This window comes from Labeo rohita, chromosome 16 (assembly GCF_022985175.1).
Source record: "Labeo rohita strain BAU-BD-2019 chromosome 16, IGBB_LRoh.1.0, whole genome shotgun sequence".
In the NCBI taxonomy this organism is placed as follows: Eukaryota; Metazoa; Chordata; class Actinopteri; order Cypriniformes; family Cyprinidae; genus Labeo; species Labeo rohita.
Genome location: NC_066884.1, coordinates 14763396 through 14774963, shown reverse-complemented (window position 1 = coordinate 14774963; position 11568 = coordinate 14763396). Strand labels below are relative to the sequence as shown.

The following is an 11568-nucleotide window of genomic DNA, read 5'->3' as shown; positions in this document are numbered from 1 at the left end:
TTTTTTTTTTTTTTTTTTTTTTGCTTCTGTATTGTATACTGACTTCAAAGTTGTTAAAAAACTGCAACTGATTACTGTCACTTGTAGCAAAAGCTGCAAGGAAACAAATATTATGTTTGTGTAACAAACAGGACCACATGGAGATGCCAATTTCTAAACCACTTTTTAAATTTAAATTATAATTGTGAATTTCATTACAATTTACCAAATATACTAAATATATATAAGTCATTTTGAAATATATATGCTTATTTTGTCTCCAGGTACTTATTTTGTCTCCTACTGTCACAATCCTGTCACCAGCACTCCATATGTCCTGGGCATCGGCATTTGTTGAGGGCTTTCAAAAGGGCTACTCAGAGGACTGGAGTCCACTCCTCCAATAGAGGGCAGATAGGCATGATGCAGAATTGGTAACTGCAGAGAAAGCCTGCGCTGAATGCTGTGGAAGCAAGAGATCCAGTAAATGCAGCAATCTAGAACTCTTTTCAAAACAAACTTAGGGAAACTGCTGATTATTGCACATGTGTTTTCAAATTCTTCTTTACTGTTAAAAGGATTGATAACAATATGTGAAACGCACTGTTCAGGGGAATTAATGTCCTCCAGCAGATTCCTGTTACAGTGGGAACTTTCAGGGAGAGTCAGGCATTTCTTCTTGACTGAAAAGACAAAAAGAAAAACAGTCAAAACAATGTCTTGGATGATGCTAAATTCCTCTGAATTCACATTTGATAAATAATTGAATGAATGCAGTACTATAGAGTCTGGAACTCTTCGAAAAGAAAAAAAATGCATCTGTAAATAAAACAATGCAATCAATCTCTGGACGTCTAACAAAATATTATATTATGCTGTTTTATTTTCAAGTATGTGACCAAGTGTTGGTTTGTACTGTAGTTATTGACAAACTTATATTTCCTGAAAAAAGTATGGAAAAGGTATTTTAAAAACACTTTAAACAAACAACCTTGGGTAACAGACCTCAGTCAGGTTACTGAATGTGAATGAAAATGTCAGGGACAGACTTAGTCTTTACAATGGCACCCAGACAGTAAAGCTCCAATATCATGTAATTTTCACAACTCACAGCTTTCAAAACTGTTTTATGGAGCTTCTGTCAACTAAATGTTTTTTTTTTTTTTTTTTTTCAGAACAATCGATTAGATGCACCAAAATTTTTATCAGAGTGTCTATTTACACTAAGTGCAAATAGCCCGCCTTGTTGGCAGAGGCTATTTACACTAACTCCACCCTCCAGTGTGTGATTGGGCCAGTCAACACTACGAAAGATGGCGTGTATCCTACTCTTTTTTCACGATCGACTAATCTGCCTACTGGCGAGCTTTTTTTTCCTCTCTTTTCAAATCTCATATCATATCAGAAAGGCATTTATTTTCAGTAAAAATGAAGGAAATATTCGAAAAGTTGAAAATAAAGTATAGGTTAGGGTAGGTGTAGGGAGGGCTTATTGTCCCAATAAGGCAGCATCCATACCGTTTTAACGTACTACAATACCGAGGTGCAGATAATTGCGTCTATTTGCAATATGTATTATAAATAGTACAAAATCCTGCTATTTTAACAAAGTGTAAATAGCATCTACTCTGTAAAAAACAATTTGTTGAGTCAACTTAAAATAATTTGTTACCTGGCTGCCTTAAAATATTAAGTTCAGTTAACTCAAAAAAAGTTTATTCAACTTGAAATGTTAAGTTATACTAAGTGACAACTTAGATATTTGAGTTGATTCATTTTAAAAATTTAAGGCAGCTGAGTTACTTACCCAGCTTTTAAGTTTAACAAACACAAATATCTAAGTTGTTACTTAGCACAACTTAACATTTCAAGTTGACTAAACTTATTTGACTTGACTGAACTTAAAAATTTAAGGCAGCAGGGTAACAAATTATTTTAAACTGACTCAACAAATTGTGTTTTTTGTTTTTGTACTTAATGTAAATAGCATGTATCGTTGAGAAAATATGCTATTTTCACTGTAAATAGCATCTAATTGCTATTTAAACGTTGTGTAAATATCATCTAAATAGCAAATAGTAAATATTAAATAGCATGTAAATTTAAACTTAGTGGAAATGGCATCTATCACTATTTGCACTTAGTGTGAATGGCTTTATTGCAAATAGCCGCTGCCAAATTCTATCCCCTCAGCCTCATTTTCATTTCTGTCAAAAAAACATGCCGCATGGTTTGAGGATACAATTTTTATGTTAGGTTAATTTTATGTAAGACAGTATGCAATGTCACTTGCAAAGTAAGCATTCTTCTACCTGCTTTGTGTACAAAACTTCTGACGATGACATTCTCTATAACATGTGGGCTCAGTTCATTCAGTTGCCTGGTCAAATCCTCCAGCTCAGAATTCAGCTGCAGGAAATCACAATAAATGAAAACAACAACATACAAATGATTCTGTAGGCACTTTATCCAACCCTCACCTACTGATTCATCTTGCTAACACTTCATCTACATTTTTCTGCTTGTGAACTTTCTGGAGGCGTCATCCTTATTGAAAATTTGTCACAGTGAACTATATGGAAGTTCTTATAAGTCACTGTAACCACCAGATGCCTCCCTTACATATTATGTTTGTCCATTTAAATAAAATAGCAACCCAATACTCATGCACTTTAAAGTGCATGTGTATAATCCAGTGTTGGGCAAGGTTACTTTTAAAAGTAATGCATTACAATATTGCGTTACTCTCTAAAAAATAACTAATTGCGTTACTTCTTATGGAAAGTAGTGTGTTATTTTCTCATTGGACTGAGGTTGCTTGTTTATTTTTAATATAAAAAAGTGAGTTTTTTGGCATATATAAAAGCCCTTTTACACCAAAAGTAAAATGACTAAGCCTCAGGCTGAAAGAAATGTAAATTCACGTCTGTAAAGTAGAGGGTGCTGCTCAAACAAAAATTTCAGCTGTGCTTCCATTCTGTATCCCAAGAAGAATAGGACAAATGAAAAGAAAGTTCAACACACGTTATGTTTATCTAAAGTCATTTTTGCTTATTAGTATGGTTGAACTGAATAATCGAATGTTAGCAACAAAGACATTATTTAATAAAATGAGAATAAATACATAAAGGATGTTTGTGTGTTTATAGGTATTTAATTATCGCAGGTTTGCATCATATTCTAAGTTTGCTTTTCACTTTTTTTATTCATTTTGATGAGTATTGAATCTGTGTTGACATTTAGTCTAAAACTCCAATAACTATCATGTTTACACAGTGCACACAACAACTCTGCATTTACTTCCAATTTCTGTCAGTCAACAAATGGGAAAACAATGTAACTGACATTACTTATTTGAAAAAGTACCTTTTTTGTAAATTAAAGGGGTCATCGAATGCCCATTTTCCACAAGTTGATATGATTCTTTAGGGTCTTAATGAAAAGTCTATAATATACTTTGGTTAAAATTTCTCAATGATTGTGTAAAACAACACCCTTTTTTATCTTGCCAAAATCAGCTTTGCAAAAATCATCCCGTTCTTGTCGAGGTTGCTTTAAATGTTAATACACTCCGCTCGCCCCGCCCGTCTCTTCTCTTTAGCCTTCTTGAGCTGGTTTACTTTAGCCGCATAACTAGCACATTATTAGGATTGCGATCGCAAAGATTCATTAAAAAAACCCTTATACACACTTCTGCTGTAAGTAAAGCTGGATCACAAATGATTTGCGTGAACAGACGGATACATGTAGATCGGTAGGCGCGTTCCCTTCACAAACAAACGTAATCTACTGCATCTTCAGCGGCTCAGATGTCAGGAGTAAATGAGACCACTATGTTCATTATTACATCCAGCAACACAACACCTCAATCGCTCAATCTGTCTAATTTACATCCCTGCTCCGGCATCGAAACAATGGAGGTCTGACTGTTACAGCTGATCTGAGGTAAGACGCTCATGTCAATCAACTATTGTGGGAGCGGCTTCTGTCGATGTGACGCCACACCGACAGTCATCTGAGAATGGTTCGATTTGAAAAAGGGTAAAATAAATTTTTTTTTTGAAAAAAAATATTTTTACAGATTAATTAAAAACCACTGCATGGATTTTTATCATTATAGGGTAGATGTGTACATACACTGCCAACACACATTAATGTTCAAACAACATGTAAAAGTGAACTTTGCATCCGATGGCCCCTTTAAAAAGTAATGGATTACTTTACTAGTTACTTGAAAAAAGTAATGATGGTGTAACTCACATTACTGGTAATGCGTGACCCCCCCAACACTGGAACAATCCTATATATATTTTGTTGTTGTATTGTTTTATATTTTTATTAGATTCCTCTTGCCTGGTTTTTGTCTTGTTTTACCAGGAGTTTAAGTTTGTTTGGTTGGACTGACATTGAATACTCACTGAATTTAAAAAGCAAGTATCTATGAACAATGTATCAATGTACATGCAAAAAGCTTCTCACTTCTATAATGTGCCGTTTGAGGTGTAGGTTTTCTGACAGTAGATTGTCAAGACTAGAGAAGATGTTCTGTGCCATGTCAGTCACACAGCCAGATGCTCCTGGGTCGTTCTCCTCCATGATGTTCCTCTTGTCCTTGTCTTGTCCAAGCTTCTTTTCTAATTCGCTATGCCACTGTATGAGGTGGAACCTCCTTGATAAGAATGCAGGATCAGTACCCATCCTTATTATAATAATCTGCAGAATAACATGTAATTGAATAAAGTGAGAATAGATAGAAATAGAATAAAATACAAATAAAATGGCATTTGAATTAACATGCACCTCATACCTTTGGAATAAACACCATGCACAGAGTGCTACAGCAGCATGTGATGATCACAAGGGTCACAATGCAGAACTGCACATTTGGCTGATCCTGCCACAGCATGGATGCACATGTACCAATCAGAATCACTGGGACTGACACAAACACACTGAATCGGATACTCCTGCTGTCGTTTACGGCAGGGATGTTCGTCTGGCGTGTGGTCCAGGCCAGGAAACAGGTACTCAGCTGGATATGAAACAAGAACAAGTGGAAATACATTCTGCTCATTTGACATCTGTTTCATTGTTGCCATATGACTGACCACTGTTTGACATGTTTTTAATCTAATCTCATACCAGGAGTATCCCCTTATAAACATAGATCGCAGCCATCCAGAAACCCATGTATGTGTTTTCACATCGCTCTGAAAAGGGCTGAATAAAAAAATCTTGCCCGTGAGGGTCAGCCTAAAAAAAAAAAAGAGAAAAATACTGACACAAAAATCAACCCAGGCTTACTGGAAATACATAATTTCTGAAAAACTGCAAAAATGTACTTGGAAACTACAGTAAAACATTTAAAAAAAAAAAAAACTTGTTGGTAGTTTACTTATTCTTTCAGTATAAGCAAAATGAGGCAGTAAAACACCAACAACTTCTGTTCACACAAATCATAATAACAGGGCAGGTTACTGATGAATTATTAAGGCTTATTTTGGTGTGGTTCTTTGTCCTTAAAACACTTTTATCATAGTGCATGATTTGTAAAGTCATATATTTTAAAGTTTGCGTTACATAATCTGCTCCGTATGGTATGTACTTCAAACACTTTACTTTAAAGTGTTTAATGTACTTCAAAACACTTAGTGTTTTTGGCTCCATGAGAGATTTGGGAAATGTGTTTTATTCTTGTTACTCACCTCTATATGATACTCCTTCAATCTTCTCCTCAAAGGATCCAAAATTTGCAGACAAATGACTAAACTCAGGTCAATCAACAAAAGAAACATAAGCAGGAGAACTGGCCCATAGTCCTTTGTGGCCTGGGGAAGTCCAAAAAAGAGAAAACAACAGCCAGGAAGGACACACTGTAATACTTAATAATAGAAATTAATTATTTTCAAATAATACATAGCATTTTTTTATAGTAAACACAAATACTAAATCTTCCTTACCTTTTTTTCCATGCTGTGGTTTTTGAAGAATGAATGAATTGTCCATGTTTTTGCAAACATGGCCCCAAAAGCTGCTGTACATCCAATAGATAGACATGATATTTGTACCTATGAATAATTCCACATATCATTATGTTCATGCATTTATTTGATCCAAAGTACAGAAAAAAAAGAGTCAAATTTTAAAATATTTTCACTATTTAAAATAACTGTTTTCTATTTGAATATATTTTAATAACATATTATATATATAATATGTTATTAAAATATATTTTAATAATATATATTTTAATATATTTTAATGATAAACGTCTTCATCATCACGTTTGATTAATTTAAAGCATCCTTGCTAAATAAAAGTATTAATTTCTATAATTAAAATGTAATTATTCAAACTTATACTTATACTGTTTTTGCTCTACTTAGGATCAAATAAATGCAGGCTTGGTGAGCAGAAGAGACTTCTTTAAAAAACATCAGAAATCTTACTGTTCAAAAACTTTTGACTGGTATTGCAAATATCACCTGGTTTCTAAGGCTTTATATCTTGAATAAAGTGCTAACCGAACACCAACTGTAAGAATATTCTGACGGCATAAGTACTTACAGAACAGGAAACTTCAAATACTCTGTCAGAAACATAAGACCCATCTAGACCCATGAAGAAAATGGAGCAATACGACAACACAGCGCCAAGAATAATCAAAGAGTTCATAAAAGGTCTTGACATGCTAATGGCCCTGTGAAAAACAAAACAGAATAGAATACAACAGATGTATAAGCATGGTTTAAAAGAAATGCACTGTTGTAATAAATTCACATTCAAGATCAATAACCAAACAATAAACTTACCAATGATTGCGGTGTTTCACACTGAAGACCAGGAAACTGCAAGATGTAAAAATTCCCAAAAAAGTTAGAAACGCCACAATACCATAGAGAAATATACTGATGCGTTTCCTGTAAGGGTACACATGGGTTCTGTCCTTTGTGGGTTTATCCCCTGTAGAAGACAAATACATGTGTTTTTTATTACAGATAATGAGTGTAACTAGAACTTCACAAACCAGTTTTCATGTAAGCATATAATAGTCTTACTTTGAAATCTGATTGGACTGATGAACTCTAGCTCATCTGTAATGGCACTATATTTTTCAATATCAACAACTCTTCCATCTATGGAGGAAAAAAAAACTGCTGTCAGGAATAATATAAGACATTGTATAGAAAACTAGGAAGCCCCAAATAAATTGTACTGTACCTTGATATTGAGCAAACTTCACATTGGCCATTCTTTCACCTTTTTGGAACATAACGTGACCCTGGATAACAATATTTATTAATATTAAAAGAATAAAAATGAGAAAATAACAAAAGTACACTGTAAAAAAATGACCGTGAGTTTAACGGTAAAAGACTGTAAATCCTGTTAAATAGTTCATGGTAAATTCCCCTGCTATATATGGTGAAAAACTGTATTGGACATTGGATGTAATTTTACGGTAGTATACCATTTTTCGAAGTGGAAAAAGAATGTACAATTTACAGTAAATAACCGTAAATTGACATTAACAGAATTCCCTTCGTTACATTTCAAATTTGAAGTTTTTTTTGTTGAAATAACAAAGTTTATCCTTAGTGTATTACAAAGGTACAAAACAGATTTCAGTACTTCAGTATGTTGGTTAACATTACATTAGTTAATGAAATCATATATTTAAATGTAAATTTAAGTTAAAACTGTAAAACCTAAAACGTTGCTACCATATTTTTTAAGGGTAAAATTCCAGCAACCACAGCTGCTGTTTCTTACCGTAAATTTTACAGACTTTTTTTTTACAGTGTACCAATGTGTATATGGGTCAATGATATCACTGTTTTATTAAAACAGCATTTTTATAATGCCTAGATAGACAGTTAGTTAGATAGATAGATAGATAGATAGATAGATAGATAAAACTTTGTACACACTGTAACACCAAAGAAATTGATTTTGTCCATGGCCTCCAGAACCATTTGTCCCACTTCCTGCTCAGTGACAGTAAAGTTGCGATGGATGCTGTATCTCTCTCTGTACCTCACAGTCTCCATGACTCTCGTTAAAACTTTGGCAATTACCCAGGTACCATCATAAGCAAAGCCATGAAACTTGCTTGCACCCAGACGCTTCAGTTGTCGTCTTTCATCATACTCCTTCTCGTACTCCTGAGGCGTCTGATTAGTATATGAAAATCAGTATATGAAAACAAACAAAACAGTCCCTTTTAAACAATGCTCAATATGCTTGTGACAATGAAAGATGAAGATACAGTCAAATGCAAACATACCCTACCAGAGGTCCCTCTGATGTTTCTGGTGCTAAGAGTCTCAATATCTGCACTGATAGATCCTTCAATGACAGTCAGTATGTTTTCAGCTGTACAGTTTATAGGTTCAGTGTCAGTCCACCAGATGGCTTGTGTCCAGCCTGGCAGAATCCATTGGTACTTTTGGCCGTACATGCTGAGATTATACACCTGTGACACAAAAGCATGTTTATGTTGTATTAAGGTGTGGTGATGCTAACTTGAGTGCTATAATGCTAACTCATTTGCAGTATATGGTTGTCATATACTTACACAGCAGAATACTCTAGCAGCTAAGCTCACATCAAAATGAGCAATCACTATTCTCACATCATTGTCCTGTAAAAAAAACATATATAACTTGTATCAAGGATGATAAATGTCTACAGATAAATATACATTATGTACTGTTATCTATGGATGTGTATTGTAAAAACAACCTCTTTCAGCTTTCAGCAACTCTGTGGTGATGCACTCTAGTTTAAATTGTGACCCTGGACCACAAAACCAGTCTTAAGTAGCACTGGTATATTTGTAGCAATAGCCAAAAATACATTGTATGGGTCAAAATTACTGATTTTTCTTTTACGGCAAAAATCATTAGAATAATAAGTGAAGATCATATTCCGTGTCGATATTCTGTAAATTTCCTACCATAAATATATCAAAATATACATTGTTTTGCAACTATTTTTGGACAACGTAATTTGGACAACTTTAAAGGTGATTTTCTCAATATTTTGATTTTCTTTGCACTCTCAGATTCCAAATTTTCAAACAGTTGTATCTCGGCCAAATGCTATCCTATCCTAACAAACCATACATAAATGTAAATTTTCTAGAATTTGTGTAAGGACACCAGACCCTTGAATACATGCCTTCAGTTTTTTCACACAGTCACAAGGGGCTTCAGAGAAGCTCTCAGCCTCTGCAAGCTGGATGTTAGCCGCCTCCAGATGTTTGCTTAAGTCTCCTTGTACCTTTTCGAGAGAAGGTGAGTTTTCAGTTAACATTCTGCCAAGCCCCAAACTTAATCATATTATCCCAAATTAGGATTACCTCTGTGAACCTCTGCTCACGCTGAGTCAGTGTACCAACTCTACTCCATCCATACTGCCTGAGAAACCTCACCAGCGCCACATTAACTGCACTGTCTGATGGCACAGTACGGAAGAAGTTTGGAAATCGTTTGTTGGCCAGAGAAGGTGCTGTTACTGCAAATGACAGCTGGGAAATGCAGAAATAGTTGCAAAACAAATTTAAAAATCCCAGATCTTGAGTTTTCCAATAGAAATCACATAGAAGTGGCAACAATCATCTGATTGATTGAGTACCTGCACAAGGTTCCAGCTTTCCAGAGACTGGGCTAGGATAGACGTCACTGACGAACACACACCTCCAAAGATCATGACAGGTTTGGGGCCATTGAATATGGTGTCAAAAAATGCTTTGAGTGCTTTGCCGTTATCGCACTAAAAACACAAAGAGAGTTAGAGAGTAACACACAGCGATGGTGATAAGCAACATGTAGTCTAGTTTTATGGGGGTCTAATTTACCACAGTATTGATTAGAGGAAATGTGGTACCATGTGATTACCATGTACAATAGGTTTCTCAGTACCTACAAATATGAATAAAAGTGTCGCCATGCTTATTCCGTTAACAAACTCATTTTATATGTGCTATTAGATGTATAATCAAAAACGTAAAGGAAAATATATAAATATACACATATACATATATACAGAGAGACTTCTAACTTTATAAAACAGTATAATTAGCATTAGCAACACTGGTACATTAGGACTTTTTCATCTGAAAACAAAAAACGAACTGCTATACACCTTTTTTTCAACGCGGAAGTAAGCCGTTTCCTGTTAAAGTGCAAGTCTTCCGGTTCATTAGCCACTGCAGTGACAAGAATAACGGTAAAACAGTGTCCATAATTAAGACAATACCTTAAAATAATATGTAAGACGCACCAGTTTGCAATATCAAGCAGCAAAACGAGCTTACAGCCAAAAAATACATAGACGCAGATAAGACTGGAAACCTGCACAAAAAATTATCAAATGGCCCCGCCCGCTTTTACGGGAAAAAAGAAGGTGGCTCTAGTAGCAGAAATTAATAATTAGTAATTATATTAAATATACCCCTATAATGTGTTAATTGGCGTTAAATAACGTTTTTTTTTAATATGCACTGATACAGTGAAACTGCTTGCTATCTGAGAGAATTTCAGTTCCCTGAAACACTGAAATATACTTTAATTTACTCACTGACATGTCAAACATTTATGATTTTCTTTCTTCTGTGGAACAAAAAAGGAAGATAAAACTGTTTTTATCCATGCTATGTTGTTTTGGAAACACTTACCTTTATTGTATAGATAAAATAAGTAAAAAACAACAACACTCTCACAATATCTTAGATATTTAGATTCAGGTATAGGCTGTATAGAAAGTAATGCAGGTTTGGAATGATATAAGGGTGAGTAAATACCTAATCATTAAGTTAACTGTCCCTTTCTCTATTATCTAACTTTGAGTGAACTCTCCCCTCTTTACGAAACTTTGGCATTTTCTGACCTGCACCCCGTATGGTGTGCATATGCTTGTTTATTTCATTAAGCAACTAAACTGTCCCATAACATTTATATCCATGGTTGTTGAAGAATGAGGAGGATTTGTTAGCTTCACCAGTAAAATGAGAAAAACCAGCACGTCTGTTGTGTTTACCTCTGAGTCTGTGAGGTGAAACTGAAGCTCGTAGTTGCCTAGAGGAGCCGGCTGCTCGCTCAAATGATGCAATGCTAGCTCAACAGCAGGAAGCACCTCTGCCGTAATGTTGCCCTTCCCAGAATCTCCGCTGAGTGGCATAATCCATAAAACTGGCAGCTTATGTCGCACCAGGCAATAGCTTGATGGCATCTGAGTCAGTTCCCAAAAAGCGAGAACATTCAACAAGTTCCAGCAGTATTCCATCCTCCCAGAGAAAATTCAGGCCTGTGCTTGAAAAGTGAGCATCAGTCAAACAAACTTATGCTGCCTGTGTGCAGCCCTGCGTCTTTAAGCATTTTCTAAGCCTCATCTGTTGTCACCTGGGAGAACTCTAGCCCTCAACTATCCACAGGGATAAAGAGATAAGGACTGACTGTGGACATCTGCTGCTGTACACTAAATCCTCTGAAAGAGGAGGAAATGCCATGGCACAAATCTGCCCACTACACAGGGAAACTGGACCTTATTTTATGTGAACAAATTAAAAACAAATACTTAAGTCAG

At 35.2% G+C, this 11568-nt stretch overlaps 1 protein-coding gene across 1 annotated transcript; it reads right to left on the bottom strand.

Moving 5' to 3' along the window:
• Positions 1-11439, bottom strand: LOC127178337 (gamma-aminobutyric acid type B receptor subunit 2). The gene is made up of 19 exons (XM_051131152.1): positions 11023-11439; positions 9619-9756; positions 9344-9511; positions 9163-9264; positions 8558-8623; positions 8267-8455; positions 7911-8153; positions 7201-7261; positions 7038-7115; positions 6792-6942; positions 6547-6679; positions 5940-6047; positions 5685-5807; positions 5122-5232; positions 4787-5011; positions 4459-4692; positions 2292-2388; positions 584-662; positions 1-442 (listed from the first exon to the last, which is right to left on the bottom strand). The coding sequence occupies exons 1-19, from the start codon at positions 11266-11268 to the stop codon at positions 286-288; spliced, it is 2709 nt and encodes a 902-aa protein (XP_050987109.1). The 5' UTR covers positions 11269-11439; the 3' UTR covers positions 1-285.
• Positions 11440-11568: the final 129 nt, after the last annotated feature.

Coding starts and splice junctions, on each gene's coding strand:
- LOC127178337 (XM_051131152.1), bottom strand. CDS start 11,268: ATGGAATACTGCTGGAACTTGTTGAATGTTCTCGCTTTTTGGGAACTG. Junction 9,757..11,022: donor TTCACCTCACAGACTCAGAG/GTAAACACAACA, acceptor TTGTGTTTTTAG/TGCGATAACGGCAAAGCACT. Junction 443..583: donor GACATTAATTCCCCTGAACA/GTGCGTTTCACA, acceptor TTGCTTCCACAG/CATTCAGCGCAGGCTTTCTC.